The sequence below is a fragment of the Poecilia mexicana genome, unplaced genomic scaffold (genome assembly GCF_051168715.1).
Source record: "Poecilia mexicana isolate PSO_F unplaced genomic scaffold, ASM5116871v1 scaffold_11, whole genome shotgun sequence".
Taxonomy (NCBI): Eukaryota; Metazoa; Chordata; class Actinopteri; order Cyprinodontiformes; family Poeciliidae; genus Poecilia; species Poecilia mexicana.
This window is the reverse complement of record NW_028263380.1, coordinates 26,822,144-26,849,979: the sequence shown is the minus strand read 5'-3', so window position 1 is coordinate 26,849,979 and position 27,836 is coordinate 26,822,144. Positions and strand designations below refer to the sequence as shown.

At 42.1% G+C, this 27,836-nt stretch overlaps 2 protein-coding genes across 5 annotated transcripts; one reads left to right on the top strand and one right to left on the bottom strand.

Moving 5' to 3' along the window:
• Positions 1–625: 625 nt before the first annotated feature.
• olah (oleoyl-ACP hydrolase) lies at positions 626–5,068 on the top strand. Of its 4 annotated transcripts, none has more exons than XM_088010541.1 (7): positions 626–907; positions 1,711–1,849; positions 2,062–2,161; positions 2,871–3,040; positions 3,105–3,187; positions 4,189–4,257; positions 4,739–5,068. In XM_088010541.1, exons 1-7 carry the CDS (start codon positions 766–768, stop codon positions 4,879–4,881), a joined length of 846 nt encoding a protein of 281 aa, XP_087866667.1. In that variant the 5' UTR covers positions 626–765; the 3' UTR covers positions 4,882–5,068. The 4 variants fall into 4 exon arrangements, with proteins under 4 accessions (XP_087866667.1, XP_087866668.1, XP_014858822.2 ...); XM_088010542.1 differs by having other exon boundaries at positions 785–1,028; XM_088010543.1 differs by lacking the exon at positions 626–907 and adding an exon at positions 1,048–1,243.
• Positions 5,059–27,348, bottom strand: slc9a3.2 (solute carrier family 9 member A3, tandem duplicate 2). Its single transcript, XM_088010540.1, has 16 exons — positions 26,986–27,348; positions 12,269–12,571; positions 11,633–11,793; positions 10,558–10,636; positions 10,295–10,472; positions 9,987–10,207; positions 9,702–9,904; positions 8,994–9,083; positions 8,651–8,721; positions 8,449–8,578; positions 8,238–8,377; positions 7,446–7,569; positions 7,186–7,359; positions 7,045–7,087; positions 5,789–5,866; positions 5,059–5,715 (listed from the first exon to the last, which is right to left on the bottom strand). Exons 1-16 carry the CDS (start codon positions 27,212–27,214, stop codon positions 5,465–5,467), a joined length of 2,475 nt encoding a protein of 824 aa, XP_087866666.1. The 5' UTR covers positions 27,215–27,348; the 3' UTR covers positions 5,059–5,464.
• Positions 27,349–27,836: the final 488 nt, after the last annotated feature.

The window sequence follows — 27,836 nt, the reverse complement described above, 5'->3', positions numbered from 1 at the left end:
CTTTACAATAAAATCCCACAAAAAATAGAAGACTAATTAACTGTTTATCTAACAATTTTATCTAGATTGGCTTTTAATTAACATTTATGTTCCTTCAGTTCTTTCTTTATGATACATAAATAATTTATTGACATGATATATAAGGAACTTCATTGTTGTGCATCATACTTCATCCCTGAAGTAATAATTATTGTTAATATAATTATTGTATAATAATAATAATAATAATAATAATAATAATAATAATAATAATAATAATAGCAATTATGGTGTTATTATTGTTTCTATAATAATACCATAATATATTATTATTATTACTAGTAGTAGTACATACATTTATTATTGTAGAATAATTATTATAAATAATAATATAATTATTATTCTTATAACAAATAAATTTATTGGAGTCCATTTTTTAGATGTTTCTGAACATCAATACACTTTATAAACACTATAGGTAAAGACAGTAAACACCGTTTGCTGATTCCACATAAATAAAATAAAATAAAAACATACATATGTCTCATTATTTGAAATATTTTAGTCAGAACTTTTAAATGTGTAAAATTACTGTAATTACTGTAAGAGTATTATTCTTCTTCGTTTCTTATTCCCTGTTTGCTTTGTGTTTTTAACGTCTGGTCAGCTAACATGTTGATGAATCCTGTCGCTCTGATGAATTTATTTGTAATAATTATTATTTATTCTCTCTGGTTTTCTGTTTTTTTCTGGATTCCTGGATGCAGTTCCTGATCCAGCCTGTAGATGTCTCCAGAACCGCTTCATCGTATCCCTCAGTTCCTGAACCACAGAAGAAAGACAGCAGGAAACGCTGCAGCAGCAACAGGCTGGATCCCTGCAGGCTGGCGGAGAAACGGCTGGATCCTGGTGAACCGGCATGGAGAAGGTGATCAGCTGCTTCCGGTGGAGACCGGAAGCTGTGACCAGGCTCATCTGCTTCCCCTGGGCAGGCGGGGGCTCCATCCACTACGCCCGCTGGGGGAACGTCCTCAATAGCTCCGTGGAGGGTAAAGCTACTTCCTGCAGGACCAACGCTGCACTTTGCACCGTTCAACATGTCGGAAAGCTGCTGCGGGTTTAACTTTAAGCCAGTTTGTGGATTTAAAATACATAATTAATCTGCTGCTCAAAGATAAATCTACCAAAGACACAGAAACAGTTTCCTCCCAGCAGCAACATGTTTACAGAGGAGCGTAGAGCAACCAAAAATGGCCTGTACTCAGTAAGAGTAGCACTGCTTCAGCATATTTTTATCCATGTAAAAGTAAAGAGAAGCCATCGAAGAAATTACTCAAGAGTAAAAACGTATTTGGTAAAACTCAAGTAATGAGTAACTGATCAAATTATGACTCATTTAATATTTTAAATGTTAAGTTAGTGATTGATAAAAATGATTATTTATTTATTTTTTAATTCAATTGAAGGTTTACACAACAGCTGAGCAAATTACCGTTTTAAAATGTATACAGAAAATTAATTAACCTAAATGCTTGTTTTCAAAGTTAGCAAAAACGCTAAAGTGCTAATGGTCGAATTAGCTCCTCTTTTAGCGGGAGCTAATGGTCGAATTAGCTCCTCTTTTAGCGGGAGTGTACCCACCACAGCTTTTTACCTGTTAGGCTTTATTTTAAATGTCTGCTTCCTCTGTGACATATCTAATCGGAGCGCTGTTGGTCCGTTGGGCTCCAGTGTTTGCGGTGAAGCTGCCGGGCCGGGAGAGCCGAGCCAGGGAACCGTTCTTCGACAACATGCAGCAGATCGTGGATGAGGTCATCTCGGCTCTGCTGCCGCTGCTGAAGGAGAAACCGTTTGCTCTGTTTGGCCACAGGTGAGGTGGGACATCTCACAGCCAGTGGAAGTGGTAATGTAGAGTAGTTCTGAGTAGTCAGTATGTTCCATCCAGCAGTCGGGGATTTCAGTCTGGAGAATCAGAGTGAAATTCTCCTGGAGGAGTTTAAATAAACAACATAATCATCTGCTAATGTCTCTCAGTTCTCTCATCAAACCAGACTTTTACTTTTTTATAAATATTTGTTTCAGTTTTGGAGCCCTCACCAGCTTTGCTGTTGCAGAAGATCTGAAGAAAGTTCACAACTTGGAGCCGATCCATATGTTCCTGTCTGGAGCTTCAGCTCCACATGTGAGTTCATCACGATTCTCATGTTTCTAAAGGCCTTAATTCCTACAGGAACCAGAACCTTAGAGGTTCTGGTCTTGGTTGCTCCTGGTTCTGGTTGCCATTGTTCTCTAAATGTTTACTGTGGTGCGAATATTGGACAGAAATTCTTTAATTAAGCTTTATCTCAAGATACGAATGAGTTACAGAGATAAAATAATAGTAAAAACTGAATAAAATGTATAGTACATTGATAAAACCAGACAAAATCTACTGCTGATTTTAGTGCAAACATATATTCAACCATGGTGGCCATTTTGAAAAATGTCCACCAGAAAAAGAAACAAAATCAAGAAAATATTTGTGATTTGTTTGCTATGATTTGATACCAAATCATAGCAAACACCTAATTGGCAATTTTAGTGCAAAAATTAATTTTCCGTGACAACCATAGCAGCCATCTTGAAATATCAATAAAATATCAGTAAATCTAATATTTTTTGGATCTAATTATGTATGATTTAACACCATCTGTGATAAATATTGGAAAATGTAGTTCAAATATACATTTTCCTTGATGACCGTCTTGAAAATGGCTGGCATCTTGAATTTTTCAGTTTTTTTTTCATTAATACAAGTCCCTGAAAACATCAAGTTAGGTTCTTGTTTTCGTATCTGAAATATTAAATTATTTCTTGCTCTCCATTGACTCGATGCTGTTTCACTCTTCTAGTCTGAAACTCGCCTCAAAGCTCCAAAACGAAGCAAGTTATCGGACGGCGAGTTCCTCCGGTGGTTGGCGTCCATCGGGGGAACGCCGCCGGAGCTGCTGGCGAACCCGGACGTTGTGAGGCTCTTCCTGCCGGCCCTGAAGGCCGACCTGCACATCGTGGAGAACTACAGGTCTGTGCAGAGATCCCAGTTCAGTCCAGACTCACGTTTCACTGAACAGATTCCCTTCCTGTAGGTGCTCAGAACCAGACGGTCCGGTTCTGTCCTGTCCCATCACGTGTTTCGACGGAAAGGAGGACGTTCCTCACGACTTACAGGGTCAGTCCTGATGAACACTAAGATTAACCCCTTCACACCTGAAAAAGTGTCATTTTTAGTCCCTTTCTGCACTGATATGATGTGACATTTTTACAAGCTTTCAAGAAAGTCTGTGTTTGTACTCATAAAAAACATAAAAATAAAAAAATGAATAATCTATTTTTATCTCCCTATAAAACTCTGCTTACAGATTTGAAAAAATCTTACAATTTAATGATAAATAGTTTCTGGAAATACTTAAAATTATCGATTTGTCAGCACCGATTTCCTGTATTTTGGGAGAACGGTGGTTGGCAGATACTTGCATGTGAAGCCGATCTCATCTTCCTCAGCAAAGGTCTAAAAACCAGCGAGGACGGCGGTTTGACTGAGACCGGCCCACCGGGTCAAGTCTGCAGTCAACAAGTCACAGTACTGTTCACAACTCTGCAACATTTCCTACAAAAAACTGGTCTCAGCTAAAATCGGAATCAGCAGGTCAGAGATTTTAACATGGGCGTAGGTTTGGGTAGGGACGGTAGGGACATGTCCCGACCAATATTCACGGGATATGAAAAAGTCCCGACCAATTTTTGCCATATTGGCTCGAAGAACGTGGATCTACGATCTTTGATTAGCAGCAACAGGCGGTGCGCGGAACGGAAGCTTCTTAGTTTGACATTTATTATGAGCCTCCGAGACCGTGTCGGAACGGTGCTGTGGGGGGGTGGGGGGAGGGGGAGTCAGTTGAATCGTCGGACGTTCTTTGATTAGCTGCAAAAGGCGGCGGCTAGCTGGGCACACGCGTCTCCTTCCGAGTCTCCAGACCATGTCGCCACCAAAAAAGAAAAGGACAGACATTAGAAGTTATTTCGCTACGTCGGCTGTAAGTACAGTGAGTGGACCCATAAGTTAGATATCTATCACGCAACGCATTTGTTGTAAAGTCCGGTGTTTAGTAAGGTCAGCACTGAATGTGAGGTAGAATAGGTCTGTTAATGATGTAATATTTTTTCACATAGGATGCTCAGACAGCAGAGCAAGGGGCAGAGCAGAACGATGGAGAGGTGGCTGGAGCTTCAGGGCTCCAGGTGAGGTGTTAGCTCTCAGATATGAAATATACTGTGAAATTATCTCAGTAAATATGGCATTTGAAGTGTTAGTCTTAAATTAAGTTAAGCTAGTGTGAATACAAACCAGTGTTCTTGAACTGATCTGCTGAGTATGACTGTATCTGGTTGTATACACAAGATGTATGATATGGTTATGGTTGGGGGGAGGGGTTATTAAGCCAATGTGGTTTCCCCCCCCCCCTTCTCAAAAATGTTCGGTGCTCTTGGGCATTTCACTGTGCTGCCGGGGGGGGGGGGTGGGGGGGGGTGTCAAGGTCCCCACCAAAACTTAGACCGAACCTACGCCCTTGGATTTTAAAGTTCGTTAATCAGCCAGAAAACTGCAATCAGGGCAGCCTTACTCAAACTTATACTGAGAGCAATTATATCAGGCTAACATGCACTTAAATTAATATTTTTGATGGAGACACTTAATTGTTTCCACGTCTGTCCTGAGCAGCTTGGAGGAACGTCACATCTGGAGATTTCACCGTCAGGATGTTTGACGGCTCTCACTTCTACCTGAAGGATTCTGGGAATGAAAAGATCCTGCTGGACTTCATCACAAAGACTCTGGAGGCTGCAGAAATGCATTATCTATGACTGAAGTGGCTATTATATAGTCTGTAAAAAGTAAGATGTTTCTCAGAAAACATCTACTTGGTGGTGATGATTGTTTCAATACTTCTTTAAATACTTTTCATGTGTAGATATGAAAGTTTGTGCATTTTGGTTCTTACCTGCAGAGAACATTTATCCAGTTTAAAATAAACTCCAATAAAACCAAAAAGTTATTCAATTTTATTCCTAAAGGCTATTTTCATTCACAAATGCATAAAATTTTAAGTGGTGTAAAGACATTCTTTACATGTCTGTCTTTACAAACTGAAATAAATACATAAATGTGTCTTTATCATACATGAGACGATTTTACAGCAGTTTTATATTGAGCTGTCAGCAAAAAATAAAACAGAAATTCATAGATTTGATTTTATGTCCCTCTAATCATAAACCCTCCTCCTTAAAACCATAATTTCCTTCCTACAGGTTTCTATGTCACATTCAGGGACAGGAAACTCCAGAAGCTGTTCATCCTCAAAACGGTTTCAGTCGAGTCGCTGATTCTCTGGTTGACATCCTGGCATTGATGCAAAGTCTGAAGTCATTTCCTGCTCCTGTGGCGGCGCTACAGGTGGTCATCGTCTCTGTGAGGTGGGGGCGGTGGTGTTAGCAGGTTCCGGTCCCGGACGGTATCACCGGGCTGCGCGCTGGTTCGCAGGGAAGCCAGGCGGTGGAGGTGTCCAGGTGTCCTCACCTGGGCACGCTCCGACGGCGCCACCGGGTTCACCTCCAGCCCGGCGTCCGCCAGCCAGGGGGGGATGTGCAGCGGCGAGGAGGGGTCCAGGTCCGGCATGAAGGCGGGGTTCTCGATTCCAGCTGCAGGGGAAACGCAGAAACCGGATCAGAACTAGTTTACAACGTAAAGGAATGGATGGCGGCGATGATCTACCTCCGGCTCTGTAGCCGACTCTCATGGGGAAGGAAGTATCGTAGCCTGAAGCGCTGTCTCCTTCTGAGAACTCAAAATCTGAAAAACATAACGGTGTTTTTAGAGAACATGAAGAAAAAGTACGCTACCTTCGAGTTTGAGGGAGAAACTCCCATCTTAGTGAGGAGAGACCGTGTCAACTGTCGCTAGGCGTGGTCGACCCGTCGCTAGGCGTGGTCGACCCGTCGCTAGGCGTGGTTGACCCGTCGCTAGGCGTGGTCGACCAGTCGCTAGGCGTGGTCGACCCGTCGCTAGGCGTGGTCGACCCGTCGCTAGGCGTGGTCGACCCGTCGCTAGGCGTGGTCGACCCGTCGCTAGGCGTGGTCGACCCGTCGCTAGGCGTGGTCGACCCGTCGCTAGGCGTGGTCGACCAGTCGCTAGGCGTGGTCGACCCGTCGCTAGGCGTGGTCGACCAGTCGCTAGGCGTGGTCGACCCGTCGCTAGGCGTGGTCGACCCGTCGCTAGCCGTGGTCGACCCGTCGCTAGGCGTGGTCGACCCGTCGCTAGGCGTGGTCGACCCGTCGCTAGGCGTGGTCGACCAGTCGCTAGGCGTGGTCGACCAGTCGCTAGGCGTGGTCGACCAGTCGCTAGGCGTGGTCGACCAGTCGCTAGGCGTGGTCGACCAGTCGCTAGGCGTGGTCGACCCGTCGCTAGGCGTGGTCGACCCGTCGCTAGGCGTGGTCGACCCGTCGCTAGCCGTGGTCGACCCGTCGCTAGGCGTGGTCGACCCGTCGCTAGGCGTGGTCGACCCGTCGCTAGGCGTGGTCGACCCGTCGCTAGGCGTGGTCGACCCTATTACTGGGTGTGGTCACTAGCGAATGCTAGCTAGCGTTAGCATTTACAACAGACTGTGCTAGCTGCAGCGTACCAGAGAGCAATGGGTAGGAGGAGAGAGGATAAGAGGCGCCACACCAGATTGTAATTAACGGCACTAAGCCCCGCCTCCTGTCTCTGATTGGTTGTTCCTAGTTGGCAGAGGAGCTTAATTTTTGTCACAGATTTTCGGTCTCCAACAGTACAAGAGAATGAGGTTTCAACAGATATCTTTATAAAAGTTACACACTGCAGCTTTAAGTCCTGCTGGCAGGTTAACCAGCAGCACTGAGCGGATTAAACTTCTCCAGTTTCTTTCTGTCTCAGGTTGCATTTGGGTTTTCAGATCTCGGTACTTGAAACGTTAAACCTAAGAGATGGTGGAGTTTGTTCCAGATGCTAACCTTCATCCCCAGAATGGTAGGGTTTATTCCTTCCGTTTGGCATCTGCAACGGAAACAGTAAAGTTTTACTTTAAATGTTTATAAATATACGCAGCAGAGGAGGCTCTTATGTTTCCTGTTGAATCGAGCTGAGGGCTGGACCTTTGGCTGCGGCTCTCTCTTCGTATGCTTGGTTATGGTCTTCGGTGGCGCCACGCCCATCTTCCCGGACTTGAAGGACTCCAGGCGGCTCCTCATGGTTCTCTGGAAGATCTCCTGCACCTCGTTTTCATCCTGGTTGATGTCCAAGTGGCTGCGGCTGAAGCGGTACCGGTGCTGTGGGCCGGAAAGCATCAGGAATGAGGACGGATTTGGCGTGTGGGGCGTTTGAGCCACAGCTCCAGCCTGCTGGACGGGCCTACCTGCTTGCGGCTTTTGTAGAGATGCTGGTCCAGCAGGTAGTGAGAGTTGATGCCCTCTGCTTCTCTGAGGCCCCTCATGTTCTGCTCGTGCATCTCCAAACTGACCGACGGCACCGGGTCTCTTCTGCAGGCAGAAACAGGATCGTTAAGCTGCTTTACACAAGGAAAAAGGAACTTCTGTCAAATTCTGAGCTTTATTTACTACCTTTTTGTTAGTAGTAAGATGTACATTTTCAGTCAAGTTAATTGTAGGGTCAAAAATAATCAACATTTTCAACTCGGAAAACCTTTTTTGCTGCTAAATTATTGAATCATTAAACATCTAAGCTCAACGACAAATATATTTATGTTTAATTTATTCAAGTTTTTAACCATCAAAGATTTGTTCTGGACATTCAGGTTTGCAGTGTTTCAGGAAGTTCTGATCCTTCATGGAGCTTCTTTATAAATGTGGTCGCTCATATTTACGACAGCCGTTATGGATATTTTAAAAAATGGAGGAGGTCATTTCTGCCAAAATATTCAGAAGTTTTGAGAATAATCTAAGAAATTTTCTAGAAAAAAAACAAGAACATTTCTGAGCTTCAAAAGTTGAAATTTTGCAAGAAAAGCTCAGATATTGAGATTAAGCTCAGAAATTTTCTCCAAAAAACACTGAAAAGTAAAAATGAAAACGTATTTCTGCACCTAACAGTCACTGATCTTCAGAGACTCATCCAGAGCATTAGGAGATCTGAGGAACTTCTGGAGGTTTGGAAAACCTGAAGGAAGCGTTTGGAGTCGTTCCCTCACCTCATCGCTGATCCCTGATCATCGGCCATATCCGCCATGATGTCTGGCATCGCCTCTTCGTAGTCCTCCCCAAACTTCTTCTTGAAGTCAACAAACGCGCTTTCGTTGCGGATGAACTCCAGGGAGCCTCTGTGCTCCCCCTGAAATAAAACGAGAGTGGGATGATGTTTCACCACCTGCAGCCTATCGGCGGACAGCGGGACGTCCTCACCTCTTTCACATACTCCATCGCGTCCTGCAGGTTCAGCTGGTGGAAGACGTTGAAGACGTGGTCCTGCTTCTTCCTCGCAGACGGCTTCAGTAACAGCCTCGACATCCACTTCTCCTCGAAGTTCCTCCACCTTCAAACGAGAATCCACTGTAACTCGAGAGGCTGATGATGGTTTTAAAACAAATCTGACTCCTGTACTTACTTATTCCTCCAGTAGTTGTCTCCTATTTGTCCTGAAATGTCCTCAATAGCAACCAGCATGTGTTCAAACACCTGAAGCAAGACAAATGACAGAGAAATGAAGAGATTTCTGACTGGACATTTTTTTATATTCTTTTTAAATTTCAAAGTTATATTTAAATATATGTTAACATAACTCCAACATGAAACAAATTACTAAAGTTAAATGAAATAACTGTTCTACTGGATTAGCATTTCGACGCTAGCATGCTAGCTCCTCCGCTAGCTTAGCATCATATGTTTATATTGTTTGGGGTCCCAGGTTGAAAAATGTCGAACTCAGGCTGTTTCATTTAGACATTTACCTTGTTCTGTACTTTTTCTACGAGTGTGAGGTCAACAATTGCAGCTCGCTTCACGTTCAGCCACTGAACCAAAGGTTTCATCGTCACTCCCTGCAAGTCACAGAAATAAACAGAACAGCATGACAATCAAGGCAACACAAGGTGTTTAGAGATTAATTGATAAATAAATAATAATAAATAAACATAAACATCTATAAGAGGAGCCTTATTGTAAATTGGTACCCATTTTTATAATGCAAATTATCATTTTTGTACTTTCATCTTTTCCCCCACAGAATAAATTATAAAAGTTGGATTTCCTTTAATTTTAATCTGAGGTTAAACTTCTGCGATAATATAGAAATGTATTGTTTTAATATCTTTTAACCACTTTTTAAAATCCTTGTTGGAGAATTACTTCCTGTTTTGTAAGAACTTCCTGTTGCTGACTGCATGGATCAGATGCATGACGGACCAGATCCAGAAAGTTGTGTTTATGTATTTTTTGGAGCAGAGAAGAGAAGATGAGATATTCCTTTATTAATCCCGCAGTGGGGAAGTTTACATTGTTACAGCAGTAAAGAGGACAGAGCAGAACCAATATAAAAATCTATATATACAAAAAAATACAAGTGAATATAGAAATACTGAAACAGATAAGACGAATAAGTGATGGTCTGAAGGGACTGTCATGTGACAGGAAGCAACCAACCAGCCCTGAGCGCTCACCTGGAGTATCACGGTGAAGTAGACGACGATGAGAGTCGTGCACACCATCAGGTTCTTCTCCTTTATCTTCGTCTCATTCAGATTCACTGCCAGTCCATAAGCCACAGCGCCTCGCAGGCCACCGTAGCCCATAATTATCTGTTCAACAAAACTTATCGGGACGAGTCGAGACCTGTTCAGGAACCAGGTGAGGATAAACACACCTGAAACATAAACAGGAAGGGTCAGGTCCATGACTGGTTGTTTTTCCTCTCAGACACGACGACGAAGGCCGGAAACGCTCACCGATGAATCTGTAGATGAGGATGAAGAACAGCGTGAGGAGGATGAAGCCCGTGTTCCAGACCCAGATGGTCTTATCGATGGCGGAGATGCCGAGGAAGACGAAGATGATGGTTTCCGAGCCGTTGGCGAAGACCTTCATGGCGTAACGGACTGTTTGGATGGAGTTTTCGTCCATGTTGGAGTTCATGTACTTCTGACAGCAAACGCCGCAGAAAACGATCCTTCAGAACAAAAACAAAAACTCCTTAGCTTCACGTTTATGATGCTGATTTTGGCCAGATTTGATCTATAAAACAGAGATTTCTCACGAGAGGATGGACGACAGCGACAGCATCTCGGCAGTGAGGTAGGCCAAGTATCCCAGGACGAAGATGAAGCCCGGCTCAATGATCTGGATGTTCTTGGTGCATCTGCTCAACAGAGAGATCAACAGGCCGAACACGGTGCCCAGCAGGGAACCGCCGAACGCCACAACGAAGAAGGAAACTGTTGAGAAAAATAGAAGACAGTCAGGTTCTCCAAATTCACCTGACCAGGTCGTTCCCAGATAAAAACTCATTAAATGTCTCACCTATTCCCTTGACAATTTCCTTCGCATCGATTGCACCTCCTCCAAGAGACACGAACGCATCGAAGACGTTGAAAAGCACCTAAAAAACGGGAAAAAACAGGTGAATGTTGGTTTAAAGTCCAGGTGCTCGGATGAAGTACAGAAAAAAAGAGGCTTAAGTTGTGTACAGACTCTGTGTCTTTAAAAAAACACATCTCCACTACAATGTTTAAAAAAATAATATGCAAAAAAAACTCAAAGGTTTTGAGAGAAATCTCTGAATGTTTTGAAAAAAAACTTGGAAAATAACTTTGTAGTTTTAACATCTTTTTCTAGAATATAATAATTCCAACATTTTAATGTTTTTCCTTGCAAATTTTGGACTTTTGGAGGTCCAAATGTTAATCTCAAACGTTCTGAGTTTTTCTCACAATTATTTTTACATTTTGAAACTCAAAAACTGTCAGAATTTTATTAGAAAATTTTAGACTTTGGGAGCTCAGAAATTAATTTTTTTTCTATAAAATTTTCTAAGATTAATTTCAAACTTTCTGAGTGTTTCTAGCAAATTTTTGACTTTTTGAGATTTTTCTATAACGTTCTGAGATTAATCACAACATTTCTGAGTTTTTTTTTTTTTTTTTTTTTACAAATGCTTGACTTTTGGAGCTTATAAATTTTCACAGTTTTCTAGAAAATTTCTGAGATTAATCTCAAAATTAATGAGTTTTGGGGGATTTTTTTTTCTATCAACAAGACCTTTCTACGCCGTCATAGAAAGATTTCTATCTACCTGAAGACACACAAATCTGTCCCTGAGTGTTGTTTTAAACATGCCAAACCCATAGGGGGCAGTGTAGCGCAAAGCTAAAACCTTTCAGCCAATAAGAATCCTTCAAAACAACCACCACTTCAGATCAAGTATGTGGATATATGTATTATTTCTTATAGACTAATTTTTTATCAAGTCTCCACTTTAGTCAGAGGTCTTCTAGTGATATTAAAAAGCGTTTGCATACAGTTTATACAAAAAAAATCCATAAATATGTCTTAGTTTTCGCAGCAGGTCTGCAGCTGCGTGTGGACATGTACGAACCACCGTAACGCCGTCGTTGAGCAGCGACTCTCCGAACACCAGGATGAAGAGCACCTCGTTGACGTGAACCTGCTCAAACACGGCGATGACGGCGACGGGGTCGACGGCGGCCATCAGGCTGCCGTACAGCAGGTACTGCAGCAGCCCGATTTCAATGTTGCCTGCAAGACAAGAGTCAGGGAAAATTCAGATGCAACTCATCCGTTTAAAATGAGACTTTTCCTGAAATCCTATTTAGTTGTTTTATAAGACTTTTATTTTTAACATCATTTTTGTTTTGGTAGAATTAAAAAAAATAGTTTTCTTGAGGATGTTAAAGAGAACTTCAAATTCTAATTTGAACTTTTTTGTGCTAATTTTCATATCATTTCAAATTATAAAACAAATGCATAAAAGTAATTATTGCTTTTTTGTTATTTTAAAATTCAAAATCTGAAATCCACATTAATTTTTTCGCCACAAAAATAAAAAAAACATATATTTTATTTTGCATTTTAAAGGAAAGTCAACAAGAACTGCCTGTTTTTTGTTTTTCACCTATTCTCTGATTTGAACATACACGCAGCCTCCTCCTACCTGTGCAGGTAAGCCATAATTAACCCATTTACCAGCTGATCCAATAGAAACTCTAGTTACCCATGGCTCCGGCCTGGTGGCACCCCCACAGCGACAACCCCAAGGTGGCGGCGTTCCAGCACGTGCCGATGATGGCGTGGATCAAGATGGCGCCCAGGTTGGTGAAGAAGAGCTTGTTGGGCATGCTGTAGCCGGTGTCCAGGATGATCTGCGGCAGCAGGTAGAAGAAGAAGGTAGTCGGGGTGAGCTTGAAGGTCTGGACCTTGTCCGCGCCCCAGACCATCCCGCCCAGGATGAATCCGAAGCAGATGAGCAGGGCGCTCTCCGGGATGTAGTTGGTGACATTGTGGTTGGCCTCGATGACTGGAGGGAAAACACAGGTCACGGTTCAGTCAGACACCTTTCCTTTGAAATGAAAGCACAACGAGGTCTGTTCTTCACAGCTGATTTCAAACCAATAATTATGTCCTCGGCTTACATCGTCTTTATTTATTCTGACCAGAAATCAGCACACAATCAGGCTGTTCTTCTTTTAAGACGGTTGCCAAGCAACGTGTAGATGTGCATTACCGCCATCTACTGGAATGGAGTACGCGTCAGGATGCTAAATATGCATTACATTTCAAACCTAAATTACTAAAACAAAGCAAACAGAAAAATTAAGCAGGCTGTTTTTAAGGTGTCTAGGTTTTACCTGAACTCTAAGATGGAATATTGGGGCCAGTGGGAGAAAAAAAAGGACATTTCCATCAAAACACTGAGAAATATTTAGAATAATCTCTGAGCTTGAAAAGTCAGAAGTCTACAAGAAAAAAAGAAATTTTGAGTTTAATCTGATACATTTTTGAAAAAGAAACATGCAACTTTCTGAGTTTCAAAGGTCAAAAACTGAAGAAAACCACTGCGCATGTGTTGGAGCGCCACGTGCGAGTGAAAGGTGGGGAGGGAGGTGGAGGGGGTAACAGAAACACGTAACTGGTAAGTCGCGGTATCAGTGGTGATTCTAGCCCTATTTTAGGGGAATCAGCACCCCTGAATAGGGTTGCCACCCATCCCGTAAAATACGGAGTCGTCCCAAAATGGAAATCACAGAAGAAGAATGGCTTAGTTACTGCGTGACAGTTTGGAGACGTACCAGTTCGTATTCATGGAGAGAATTTAGCTGGAGATGCCTGCTTAGATCTTTTTATTACACCGAAACAGAAAATTTCTTGTACCAGGGAGGAGCCTAATTGCTGGAGGCAATGTGGAAACACAACCCAACCACTGGCATGTATTCTGGGACTGAACAATTATAAGACATTATTGGATAGAAATACACAAAAATATTGAAAATATCTTGACTAAAAGAATACCTTTTAAATTTGCTATCTTTATTCTTGGTAACACAGAATCCATACCTGACAACAAAATATCTGTTTCAAATACTAATTACAGCCTGTAAAAAACTGTCACCACATGCTGGCTCCTGCCTGAGCCTGTAGAAGAATGGATGGAGTGTGTGAATGAAATCTACCAGATCAAAAGATTAACATTTTTAATTTGTTTGCAACTGAACAAGTTTACTGTTTTGTGGTCCAAATGGGTGTGCTATGTCAACAAAAGACAATATACAAGAATACTAGATTGTTGGGAATTAAACGAGAGGGTTCATTCTTCAGTGTCTATTTGTTATATAATTTACTTATTATATACATAAAAGTAACATTTTTCCAAAATAAAACCCCCTTGTTCCATCTTTTTTTGTTTTTGAAAATGGAAATGTAAAGAGAAGGAATTTTGTGTCTGATCACAGACTGAAATTGTGTTGTAATCTTCTCAATACTTAAAAATAAAGAATAAAATAAAAAAAAAACTGAGTCGTCCCATATTTGCATCCCGTATTAAACCGACACATAACTGTCCGATAGATGCCAATCACACACACATATCACTAAGTTTAACAATAACAACCAAAAGGGGTGCAGTGGTGGCGCAGGGGCAAAACACAACCCATGAGGCCTTAGTCCTTGTGATGGCCACATGCTCAAGTCCCAGCCTGGCAAGGTCCTCTCTCATTACCCTGTTTCCTGTCTAACTACTTCAAATAAAGGCCACTGAGCCAACAAAACCCTGAACTTTATTTGGAAAAACAAACACCATTACATCAGAAAGAGATTTGCTAAAAATAATTATGAGGAAGGTGGTATTAAGGCAATCGATTTTGAAATTATGAATGACACTTTACAAATTAAATGGCTTCAATCCCTTTTAAAAAACGTTGATCTTATTTGGTTTCTTGTACCATCATTCATATTTCAGAAAGTTGGAGGTATTGAGTTATTGAAATGTGATTTTGAATGATCTAAACTCCTCTAAAACTCTCTGCCTTCCATCAACAGGTTTTGTTACAGTGGAAGTTGATGTTCAAACTCAACTAAGCCCCATAATGTCCCACTGTGGAACAACAGAGCTATTCTATGTGGTAGAAAATCTATATTCATGAAAGACTGGTGGAATAAACAAATCTGGTAATTACTCATTTACTGGATGGAAATGGTGAAATTCTCAGTTTGGAGGAATTTAACAGAAAATATGGAACTGACTGTTCACTAACAAATTATAAGAAAGTATTACGTAGCATCCCTGATGTCCTCGTTCTGTCAGTTAAAAACAATTTATCTAATTTCTCTATTCCAAGACTCCATAAGATTCAAATTGAGTGTGTGGACATTAGAGGTAATAAATGCAACAGTAGGTTTTTGAACCAGTATTCAGTAAATAACATGTACCCAGGAAGAACAAAAAGCACAGCTCTTACAAAATTGTAACAAATCTATGAGTCAAAATAAGGCAGAGGTTCCCAAACTGTGGGGCGTGCCCCTGAGGGGGGGCGCCGTGCCATTGCAGGGGGACGGGGAAGGGGAAGCCGTCTGGATGAAAACAAAAAACAAAACCATGAACGCTGTATGCTCTCGGTTTTTACCTAAGAATGGCCAACTCCGTTATTCCTCTGTCAATTTGATACAGTAGGAGCTTCCGCACTTCCCATATCTGTGTCCCCTGTCACTTTTATCAGCAGTTAAAACCGTTTAATCTGTTGTTAACATGTCGTAACCTGTTTTTCCGAGCCGCCTTTAAACGCAACATGAGCTCTACGACGCTCGCGCTGGGTTTCCACCTGTGGGCAGTGAAGGAGACCTGCTGCTGCTGGGCGGAGCTACAGGTGTGTTAGGATCATGGCAGCAAAACGCAAAGAACTTTTCACAGTTTTTCCCCCAAACTAACAGACTGAGGTGAGTAAAGCTGTAAAGTTAGCTAAAAGATGACTAGCTTGCTAATTTGGAAACCACTGGGTGGGCCAGGAGAAAAAGTTTGGGAACCACTGAAATAAGGACAAATGGTATTTGATTTTTTTTTTTAAGTATTGTTTGTCATTTAATTAGCTCTGCATATTTAAGAAAATGAAAAAATATGTTGTTCTATAATGCCAGTAATGCCAGAATTAATAGTAAATAATAAAGACGTTGTGGTATTCTGATTTAGTAATGTAATTATATTGGTTGTGTTACCACCCCCACGCCTGTAGAGGCAGCAGCAGGCCCGAAAAGATGCGACTAGGAGCAGATTTAGAAGTAAACCGAAAGCTACAAAAAAAAATTTAAAAACTGAGCTGCCGTGAAGTAAATAAAAGAAAGAAGTTCAAATACATTCTGAGAGTGAAACTCCTTCCTAAAGGTGAAAATATATCACAGATTTCAAAGGAAAATAAAAACGGAAGTATAGGAAATAGAGCCCCCTTCACTTCTGGATTGCAATGGTCCCATTTCCAAATAAGGTATGAGACTGACAGTGGTCTATACCTTATGAGACCCCTTTCTGCAGCAAACAGAAAGGGGCTGCAGCCCCTTTCTGTTTGCTGCAGCGAGGTTCTTCTCGAAATCAGCGTCTCTTCATCCTCATGTCCTGAGGCTGTGGCGGTACAGAACATTTTGCTATGATTAAGTTTCTTATTGTGATTTTAGTTAACTGTTGTGGTTTTATTATTTGCTTAGGATGTTGAGTTTGGATGATATTTAATAAATAATAGCATTAGCCAAAATAAGTGGCCATTTAAAGAACAAATCATACTAATAGATTAACAGTAAATACATAAATATTTCCTACATTACATTACTTTCTGTGTGTTTTATTCAGAAATGTTGACATATTTTATGAATACTTTTTCAGTGGTCATTTAATATATTATTTCAATAATATTTTATTAATGTGGTTTACCAGTGTGGATAATCTGACTTCCTATCAATGAAGAAAAATCAAGCCACCAAACCTGCAGCCCAGGGGCGGTTCTAGACGGGGGCCAAGAGGGGTTCTGAAGAAATTATAATAATAAATGTCTTTTTTAAATATTCAGTGGTAGATATTTTATAAACCTTCACAATTTTACTTTAACCATGAATTAAAAATTATAGTGCTGCACTTTTAGCTGCTGTTTGGATATAGGATCAGACTTTCCATCTGCTGGATCAGGATCTGGATCTCTGGAGACACAAGCAGCTCTTTGGTTCACATTATTAAATTATAAAATATTGCTCTGTTTTTGTTTAGTGTCTCCATAAAAAAACACTGATTACACGGGCCCCTCTGGTAAATTTGGTCTAGAACTATAAAAAAAAAAAAAAAAAAAATTCCCCTCTCACCCTCCGTGGGTGGTCTCTTTCATCCTCTGAGCTCGGGTCCTCTACCAGAGGCCTGGGAGCTTGAGGGTTCTGCGCAGTATCTTGGCTGTGCCTAGAACTGCACATTTCTGGACTGAGATGTCTGATGTTGTTCCTGGGATCTGTTTGAGCCACTGCTCCAGTTTGGGGGTGACTGCCCCGAGGGCCCCGATGACCACAGGCACCACTGTGGTCTTCACCTTCCAGGCCTTCTCCAGTTCCTCTCTGAGGCCCTGGTATTTCTCCAGTTTCTCATGCTCCTTTTTCCTGATGTTGTGGTCACTTGGTATTGCTACATCCACCACAACGGCTTTCCTCTGTTCTTTATCCACCACCACAATGTCCGGTTGGTTCGACATTACCATCTTGTCTGTCTGGATCTGGAAGTCCCACAGGATCTTAGCTCGGTCATTCTCCACCACCTTTGGGGGTGTCCCCCATTTTGACCTCGGGGCTTCCAGTCCATATTCTGCACAGATGTTCCTGTACACTATGCCCGCCACTTGGTTATGTCGTTCCATGTACGCTTTCCCTGCCAGCATCTTGCACCCTGCTGTTATGTGCTGGACTGTCTCAGAGGCCTCCTTGCACAACCTACACCTTGGGTCTTGTCTGGTGTGGTAGATCTGAGCTTCTATTGCTCTGGTGTTTAGGGCCTGTTCCTGGGCGGCCAGGATGAGGGCCTCCGTGCTGTCCTTGAGTCCAGCTTTCTCCAGCCATTGGTAGGATTTCCTGATATCAGCCACTTCAGTTATTTGTCGGTGGTACATCCCATGTAGGGGCTTGTCTTCCCATGATGGTTCCTCCAGCACCTCGTCCTCTGTTCCCCATTGCCTGAGACATTCGCTGAGCACATCGTCCATTGAGGCTTTGTCCTTGATGTATTTATGGATCTTGGATGTTTCATCCTGGACAGTGGCTCTCACACTCACTAGTCCTCTGCCTCCTTCCTTACGGCTCGTGTACAGTCTCAGGGTGCTGGATTTGGGGTGGAACCCTCCATGCATGGTTAGTAGCTTCCGAGTCTTAACATCCGTGGCCTTCATCTCTTCCATTGGCCAGCTAATTATTCCGGCAGGGTATCTGATTACTGGTAAGGCATAGCTGTTTATTGCACGGATCTTGTTCTTGCCATTGAGCTGGCTTCTCAGGACTTGCCTTATTCGTTGGAGGTATTTGGCTGTGGCTCCTTTCCTTGTGACCTCATCGAGGTTGCCATTTGCTTGTGGTATTCCCAGGTACTTGTAGCTGTGCTCTATGTCTGCTATCGTTCCCTCTGGGAGTGAGACCCCTTCTGTGCGGACGACCTTCCCTCTCTTTGTAACCATCCGGCCACACTTCTCTAGTCCGAATGACATCCCAATGTCAGTGCTGTAGATCCTGGTGGTGTGGATCAGTGAGTCGATGTCTCGCTCGCTCTTGGCGTACAGCTTGATGTCATCCATGTAGAGGAGGTGACTGATTGTGGCCCCATTCTTAAGTCGGTATCCGTAGCCAGTCTTGTTGATGATTTGGCTGAGGGGGTTCAGGCCTATGCAGAACAGCAGTGGGGACAGAGCATCTCCTTGGTATATGCCACATTTGATGGACACTTGTGCAAGCGGTTTGCAGTTGGCTTCAAGGGTGGTTTTCCACAGCCCCATCGAGTTTGCAATGAAGGCTCTTAGAGTCCTATTGATGTTGTACATCTCTAAGCATTCAATGATCCAGGTGTGTGGCATTGAGTCATAGGCTTTCTTGTAATCAATCCAAGCGGTGCACAGGTTGGTGTGTCGGGTTTTGCAGTCTCGGGCGACTGTGTGGTCTACAAGGAGTTGGTGTTTGGCTCCTCTACTATTTATGCCGATGCCCTTCTGTGCCGTGCTCATGTATTTATCCATGTGTCCGCTTATCTTAGCCGCTATGATGCCTGACATGAGCTTCCATGTTGTAGAGAGACAGGTTATTGGCCGATAGTTGGATGGGACTGAACCCTTTGAGGGATCCTTCTGGATCAGGATTGTGCGCCCTTCAGTTAGCCATTCAGGGTGAGTCCCATTCTGTAGCAGCTGGTTCAGTTGAGCTGCCAGTCGCTCATGGAGGGCAGTGAGTTTCTTTAGCCAGTAGGCATGGATCATGTCAGGCCCTGGTGCTGTCCAGTTTTTCATACCCGAAAAACTGGACAGCATATATATATATATATATATATATATATATATATATATATATATATATATATATATATATATATATATATATATATATTACCAGCTAAGTGAGACCAGACCTGTATGCTTGTATCAGATGGTAATTTGCATTGCCAGATATTATGCTTAGTGATTTTTTTTCAATGGGTGATTTTAAGTGGCAGTGCAGAATTTAATTCAGAATTATTTTTATATTCATGAATGGAAATTCATAAATAAATGGGACATTATTGACTTTATTTGTTTGAAGAGAATTTTGTAGTTGTTCAGTACAAAATTGTGAATATGTGCAAAATATTTGGATCAGTAATGGGTTAGTCTGATCCTGGTCCTTAGCCTTGTTAATTACTCTTGTTGCTCTGTTTTGAAGTTTGATTAGTGACTGTTGTGCTGTTTTGTAATTAATTTCCTAAATCAGGTCAAACTAAAGAACAGTTCCTGTTAGCGTCAGGCTGTGTGTCTGTGAACAGAAAGGTGTTTCATACTGAAACTATGACAGACACATTACATGAACTGTGAACTGAAATAATAAAACCCTGATTCATAATGTTCACTTTTCCATAGTTGTAAAAAAGGCCAACAGCCACATAACCTTCAGGTAAAAGTAAGGGTAATTAAATTTCCAAGTATGATTTTCAAATGTAGTTCAGGTTAATGACACGTTTTCACAAATCATTAACCTGAACTTCTACCTTGATAATAAACTGGTTTTAGGTTTATTAATCCTTTGAATTTAGTAAAATGTTCTTCAAATGACTGGAATGCATAGTTTTGAGTAGATTTTATTTTAATTTCCGGGGTAGCAGACCCCACTAGGACTGTCTGGAACCGCCCCTGGGCTGCAGGTCTGGGTCTGTCGCTCCACAGCTGCTTGTGTCTCATTAATGTTGGCAGATGTTGGCAGGCATGATGTGGTCTGATTCTGTTTCAAACTGAGTAAATACACCCTGGAAAAAATTAAGTTTCTCTGATTTTACTCTTTATATGTTTGAGTAAAATGAACATTGTTCTTTTATTCTATGAATTACTGACAACATGCCTCTTTATTTTCTTTGTGAATGTATGTAAATAAGCAGTTAGATATAGAAAACTGCACCAACGAGTTAAGCGCCCCAGCAGGGCGTGCCTAGAATCTGACCGTAAAGGATCTTTACGGTCAGATTCTAGGATCTGACTGTAAAGTCAGATCCTAGAATCTGACTATAAAGAATCTGACCGTAAAGGATCTTTACGGTCAGATTCTAGGATCTGATTATAAAGTCAGGTCCTAGAATCTGACCGTAAAGAATCTGACCGTAAAGGATCTTTACGGTCAGATTCTAGGATCTGATTATAAAGTCAGATCCTAGAATCTGACCGTAAAGAATCTGACCGTAAAGGATCTTTACGGTCAGATTCTAGGATCTGATTATAAAGTCAGATCCTAGAATCTGACCGTAAAGTCAGATACCACCCAGGTGAAAAAAAGTATATTTCAAACATACTTAAATTTGTGAAAGTACACTTTAAGTATACTAAGTATTAGGTGTACTACCGATAAGCATATCTGAAGTATACTAAAAGTATACTTGTACCAATTTCGAAATTAGAATTTTAAACGCACTTAAACATAATTTTACCAAAATATACTTTTAATATATTACATAAAAGTATACTTTAAGTGAACAAAATATATATTTGCCCAAGTGTAAATATACACTTTCTCAAGTATATTTAAAATATATTTTGTGTATATTTAAAAATATATGTGCTCAAAATAGAATTTTTTAAAATTCACTTAACACTACTTTAGATTATTCATTTCATCCATCCGTCCATTTTCTGCCGCTTACCCAGGGTTGGGTTGCGGGGGCAGCAGCCTAAGAAGGGAGGCCCAGACTTCCCTCCCCAGCCTCTTCCAGCTCCAAACCCCAAGCCGTTCCCAGGCCAGCTGAGAGACATCGTCCCTCCAGCGTGTCCTGGGTCTCCCCTCCTCCCAGTGGGACCTGAACTCCTCACCAGGGAGGCGTCCAGGAGGCATCCTGACCAGATGGCCGAGCCTCAACTGGCTCCTCTCGACGTGGAGGAGCAGCGGCTCTACTCTGAGTCCCTCCTGGATGACCGAGCTTCTCTCTCTAAGGGAGAGCCCAGCCACCCTGCAGAGGAAACCCGTTTCGGCCGCCTGTATCTGTGATCTCGTTCTTTAGGTCACGACCCAAAGCTCATGACCATAGATGAGGGTGGGAACGAAGATCGACCGGTAAATCGAGAGCTTCGCTTCTTGACTCGGCTCTCTCTTCACCATGAGGGATCGGTACGGCGCCCGCTTCACGGCAGACGCTGCACCAACCCGCCTGTCGATCTCCCTTCTTCCCTCATTCGTGAACAAGATCCCCAGATACTTAAACTGCTCCACCAGTGTCAAGTACTACAAGACTGAACTGAACCGTGTATGAACAAGTTCATTCAGGTTGCAAATGATCGACTGTTGGTCTGAGACGCATCAATTTGTTCAGATTTATGATTAACCAGCCAGAGGACGAATGAAACCATTCAACGTTTCCCTTTGCAAAATATTATTTCACCTCAGCAGGTGTGACTGAAGCTTTCTTATTAAAACAGAACAAGTCAGCGAAGAAGAAATACAACCAATTAAAATAAAAGGTGTGAAAGACAGAACTTTAAGACCTCTGGGAAGCCTGCAGATTATTGATCCGGAGGAGTTTGAAAGGAAACGTATGAGGGATACGTTTCCTCATAATGTCATAGACATTAAATGCCTTTAAAAGCATTTTTATTTAAAGTTTAGTGGAAAGAATGTTTCTAAAACAGAAATTATTATTTTTGTTATATTTATGTTGGATTGTTTGTAAGAGAGGAAAATAAATGAAAAAATATTCTTAATTTTGTTGTAAGTAACATTTTGGACTCTTTACTTACGGAGTTTGATAAGAAAGGACACCAGTACCCACACTGCAATGAGGTAGGGGGTCTCCACATGGTGCCATTTAAAGGTGACGACGGGGATCCCGGTGGCGTTGTGTCCGCCGTCGTGTTCATGATGGGATTCCTGCGGCGCCGCAGACGAGATGCAGCAGAGCAGCAGAACCAGGATCATCATTGGGACAAATCAGAACCGCTCTCTGATCCTTCTATCTGCCGTTCATCACGGCTCTGATTCCATCCTCATCCTGAAGCGTCCCGACCCGGACCGCAGCTTTTTGTAGCAGAACCAGCGGTGGGAGTGACAGACCGCTCTGGTTACTCAGTCACGCCTCGCCCCTTTGCTCTGTTTGTTCTTTCCGGTCCCAAACAGATCTTTCAGTTTTACAGAGAAAGAGTTTTGTATGATGGAGCAGAGGTCAGAGGTCACTGGTTTGGAGCTGGAATGACATCCGTTCAGGAGGTTTTTACATCGTCTTTGTGCCTCACTAATGATTGACCTTCATGTTTCTCAGTTTTGGTTAAAGACTCCGGATGTGAGTGAAATAATTGAGCCGTCTTCACAGGCTTCCAGAGCAAACTGCAGATATTTCCATTTTAATTCATTCTGCTGTTCTACATTCAGATTTTTATTAAATAAACCAAAACTATTTAAGTTTTAACTTCAGTATTTTTGGTCTAGGTTCTAGTACAAATGCCTTTACATTTAGAATAATACAAAACTCACTTATAAATACATTTACAGGAAGAAATAGATTTTTTAAAGCAAATATTCCTTAATATTGATTTTAAAAAGTACTAGTTGCATCAGCAGATTATTTTTGTTTTAGCGAAACATTTTCCCATGTTTATGAGTGAAATAATCTGGCTGTGAACTGATACTTTTCCATTTAAAAGTACCAGTGATTGACTGGGTTTGTTGCGGTACCAGCTGGCTGACCTGGTTTGTTCTTTTTGGACCAACAGAGCCGTTCTGTTGGAGCAGAACAAAGAGCAGCGCTCTCACCAGACAGACAGGATTTGTTCTCACGCTGGAGGGAAGAACTCCTCAGAAGGAGAACAACCTTTGAGTCGAGTCGGTAGTTCTGTTGGACCCGACTCAAATCAACACAGGTTTGGACCATCAGTTAAATCAATATTAAACAGTACAGTTGAAACAGAAATCACTCAAATTCTTGAGATATAGCTAGAAACTTAAAAAGAACCATGGACGGATGGACGGACGATCCAACCAGGTCAGTTTTCATTCTTTGACCTAATTAAATCATATATATTTTTCCCAGAAGATAGAAAAGTTGTAAATCTGAACATTTTGTGATGCAGGTAACATATTAACTACTCACAACTAATTGACAGAACCCCATAAAAATGCTGAGTGATTTATCTGACCACACGCTGCATCCAGGCGGTTCATCTTATGGTCTTAATGTTTAAAGCCAATTTAGCTCATTATTCTCTTTATGGGAAAATATAAAACATCATGTAGAGGCGGAACGCTGGGAGCAAAAATAAACACGGCGGGTTAACCAGTAACTCCTGACTGGAAGGCCTGAATCCCAGAATAAAGTGACTGGAAGACCAAGGAAGGGGACGCGTAAAGTTAACGAGTCGGACTCGTAAATGTTTGAACACGTAGAAATTCAGTTTATAGATCCGTCTGTGGAAAATAACCGAACACTGAAGAAAAACCAAAACATAAAAACCACGATGGAATCAGGTTTCCACACTGCAAAAACACAAAATCTTGCCACGGTTGGTCTGGTTTCCAGTGCAGATCTCTTAAAATAAGACGAAAGTCACTTTTCAGCAGGATATATGAGCTTGTTCTGAATCAATAATTACTTAATACCAATAAAAAAGTTTTGCACTTGCTGATTATTCCAGTTATTACATGGAAAAATGTCTTGTTATAATTATAACTAGAACTTTTTAAACAATATTAAGGAATAATTTACTGTAAACAAGCTCCTGTTTCTTGTTGAAAAGTACTTGTCAGTTTTTGCCTTGTTTTAAGAGTCCTATTTCACTAGAAACTAAACCAAAAATCACTTGCTAGGATTTTGTGTTTTTGCAGTGCAGAGCTCTGACTCTTCCTTTCAGCCCAGGCTGGTATTAAACTTTGTTCATACAGTAAAAACCAGTCAATAAAGTGATATCTATGTGTAAATACGTCGTCCCTGCAGCTGATCCTAGTACAGTAGCACTCAGAGTTCCTCTGTTTCACCTCTGTGGCGGTTATGCAATGATTGAAAGCCTAGTTAAAGGCCGGCCACTGTCCTGCAACTTATTAGTTAATAAAACGTTGAAGGCGTTCATGCTCAGCAGCGCGGATCGCACCCGTATTATTTACAGCATTTAAATCACATGAAACCAACACATGAGGCGTCATGCAGCGGGCCTGGAGGAGCGGCTTCATCACCCGCCGTCACAGGCTGGCACCTCTGACGCATAACGAGCAGTCAGTATGCTACCTGCATGAGAGACACCTCCAGTTCAGAAAAACAGAAGCTACAGAGCCAGTTTCCACTCAGAGGGGAGTTTAAATGAGATCACAGTCCTAACAGTCATGTTTCCAGATGACTGAGGAACCTGGAGTACCCTGGAAGAAGCCACACATCCACTGGGAGACACACACACTATGCAAGGCAACTACTCCACTAATTAACAAAAAATAAATAAATAAATTACGCATTTTCTATTTTAATTTCGGCAGTGTTTTTTTCATCTTAAGGGCAAAATGACAATAATTCATATTGGCCTCGGTCTGGGTTCGGTTGAAGTGAACTCTGGTTTGGTTTGAATGTGAACGCCAAGCGGACCAAAGACTGCTCCAAAAGCAGGAAGTGGACTACAGTGCAGGGCATTCTGGGTAAATACAATGAAAGCTAACATGTTCGCCTAGCGCTAGCAGCAGAAATGGCTTCTGGTCTTTAGCCAAAGACTAAAGAGAAATCCTCCAACCTCTAAAATCTGACGCCTCCATCTTGTTTCCATCAGAGGTTTTTGTGTCGTTTCCTTCAGTGGTTCTTGGTGCAGCGCCCCCGCAGGCCAGGAGGGGAACAGGCTGGTTTGACTCAGAGCCACTGCAGCTGGAGGTGGAGCAGGTGATGGAGTTCTGGTTCCAGTATAACCGGGTCAACTGGACCGTCGGGAGGAAAACGCTTCCAGCAGTTTTGTTCTGATGTAAATGTGAATCCCAGAACAATCAGATACAAATGGCACAAATTTAACTTTAGGTGGAGGTTTTTTGCAGAACCCGTCTTAGAACCTCCAGGTCCGGTTAGATGAGTGGAGAGCAACTCCAGGCCTCCTGCAACCTTCACATGTGTCCCTGCTTCAACAACCTGAGTCAAATAATGAGGTCGTTAGCAGGACTGTGGAGCAGCTGACTGCACTGAGGAGGAGATTCAACAATTTGATTGCAGCGTGTTGAACCTGAGAGACATCTAAGAGCTGCAGGACCTGGATTGTCCACCTGGGTTAGATGGACCTGATTCTCCCACTGGGACGTGGACGACGTGTCGGCGCTCGGTCCCGCTGTGCATCGCTCCGACCTGACCCATATTTATGTCGGCCCTGGCGAACACTGCGACACACGCTCAGTCATTTACATTGTCCACAGAAATGTGACCCTTTACGCCTGTTGTGTATACAAGGAGTCACTAATGGCCATGTTTTGGGGTCAGACCTGACGAACACCGGAGGTCCACCTGCAGAGGTCAGGCAGGATGTTTGACCTCTTGTTCCTGTGCTGGAGACACGTTCTGACTGTTTTTACAAGAACGTCCCTGGTTTTGTTTTAACCTGCCGCTGATCTAACAGGCATTCAGGCATGAAAAGGGTCCAAAACTCAAGTTGTGTCAACACACAGCAGAGAAGTTGGCAAAGAAACAATTTCAGCGTTTTATTACCAGCAGACTGTCAGAAAGAAACACCTGGTGTTTCTCTACCTGAACAAGACACCAAACAGAAACAGCAACCAGACTGAAAACCATCGATAAAAAGCCCAGAGTCCTGAGAATAACTTTAAAATAATCCTGAAGGTCTGGATCTCAGGAAGTGGAACGGTTGGAAGTCTTTACGTGCTCCTGATCCGCTGCTGAGACGTTTACAGGAACAGTGAAGGACAAGGTGGCACTAAAGGATTTCTGGAAATGCCACAGAGGGAAACTCTTCACATGTTTCAAACTGAACCAGCTTCCTGCATGTTCTTATTTATAAACCCTGGAAAAACGACTCGGCTGGAAAAGATCCGTTACACTAAAGCGCTGATTATAAATGTTATTTATGCCAAGCCTCAAGGACTAATTGTAAACGTTCCTGGGTTTACTGCTTCTACGTTTATTTCCTCCGTCTACAAGGTGATATTTAATGTTTAAATATGATATTTAATGTTTAAATATGATATTTAATGTTTAAAGTTCTGCATTTTCACATTTAACACTAAATAAAAGCTCCTTTATTTCTCACTTTCAACAAAAAAACTACTTAAAGAATAATTTTGACCTTTGACACTCAAGCTGTTTATATGTTTTAGCTTGTTGCAGGAATTAAGTAAAATTAATAAATGCATGTCAAACTTTAAAAGATGCTCTGAACACTTTGAAAGTTTAAATAGGATCATGAATAGAATTTAAAAAACAAATGAACTAAATAAGAAGTTGTTTTGGTTTCTGTCTGGAAAATGTTGATGATTGTCAGTGGTGGAATTTAATTAAAATTTCTGCACCAAAAAATACATTTTCTGTTCATGGAGAATATTTTAATTCACTTTAGTTCTGCTCAGTCCAGTTTTTTGAAGCTCTTCTGTTTTTTTGATCTGTAGAAAGTTTTACATATTTGCATCCGATGGAGAAACTTTTACTTATTTCTGACATTCTTTGGTCATAATGTAGAAAGTTTTACTCTTTGTCTTTCGTACCTGATGTAGAAAGTTTTATGTATTTGTGGTATTTTGTTTCTCTGGACTCACCCAGTTTGCAGAGCCAGGACACCAGGACCCAAAGCGCCACCAGGTACGGCACTTCCACATGGTGCCATTTCCACGTTACGATGGGCAGAGTGGTGATGGCGGCCGTCCCGTGCCCTGTCCCAGTGGTCTCGTTCCCGGTGCTGGAGGGCGCCGGGGTTTCGCTGTTGGCCAGGCTGGAGGCCGCCATCAGCAGGCAGAGGAGCAGCGCCGACCTCCAACGCTCCGCCATGTTTGCTGGAAAACGTCTTTTCCTTTCAGCCGCTCAGATCCGCGCTCTCATTCCTCCTGACCTTTGACTTCTCTGCGAACATCTAGACTCTGTTTCTCAGAGTATGGTGTCCCGCTGTCTGGCGTCCTGCTGGTCGGGATCAGGTTTTCTACCACAGGTGAAGCTCAGCCCATCCTGATGCTCCACCTTCTCCACCCACGTCTCACCTGGACCGGCTCGTTTGGCCACTTTCCTCGGAGAATCCACTGATGCTTTTGTTTCTTCATAAGCTGAGAATCGGGTTAAATTGCTTTGGGTTGTTTATTACGGCTTAGTTCTATTTCATTGTGACTTTTTGTCTAATTTATTTAGTTTTAGTTCATTTTTACAGTGTGTGCTAGGTCTCATTAGTTAAGTATTAACTAATAATAACCAGAACTTGATATTTTTATCAGCTATAGTTGTCTTATTTCTTTGGCTTTTTTAATTTCGCAGAATTCAAAAATGTTGAATTCTGCAGGTAACTTTGATCATGTTTACCATTTTAAAACATTTATTTAACTGTTGAACGACCAGCTGACTCTGGCCTTTTCTCCCAACTTCTGCTGCTGCACTTTTGTGGACTAAATGTTTGAAGCGTCAT

Bases quoted from the DNA above. Each gene is read 5' to 3' on its own strand.
- olah (XM_088010541.1), top strand. From the start codon at position 766: ATGTCTCCAGAACCGCTTCATCGTATCCCTCAGTTCCTGAACCACAGA. The intron at 908-1,710 runs GTGATCAGCTGC...GTTGGGCTCCAG, and splicing joins GGTGAACCGGCATGGAGAAG to TGTTTGCGGTGAAGCTGCCG. The intron at 3,041-3,104 runs GTCTGTGCAGAG...CCCTTCCTGTAG, and splicing joins CACATCGTGGAGAACTACAG to GTGCTCAGAACCAGACGGTC.
- slc9a3.2 (XM_088010540.1), bottom strand. From the start codon at position 27,214: ATGGCGGAGCGTTGGAGGTCGGCGCTGCTCCTCTGCCTGCTGATGGCG. The intron at 10,208-10,294 runs GTGAGAAATCTC...TTTGTTCTGAAG, and splicing joins TCGCTGTCGTCCATCCTCTC to GATCGTTTTCTGCGGCGTTT. The intron at 8,722-8,993 runs GTAAATGTCTAA...GTCTTGCTTCAG, and splicing joins TAGAAAAAGTACAGAACAAG to GTGTTTGAACACATGCTGGT.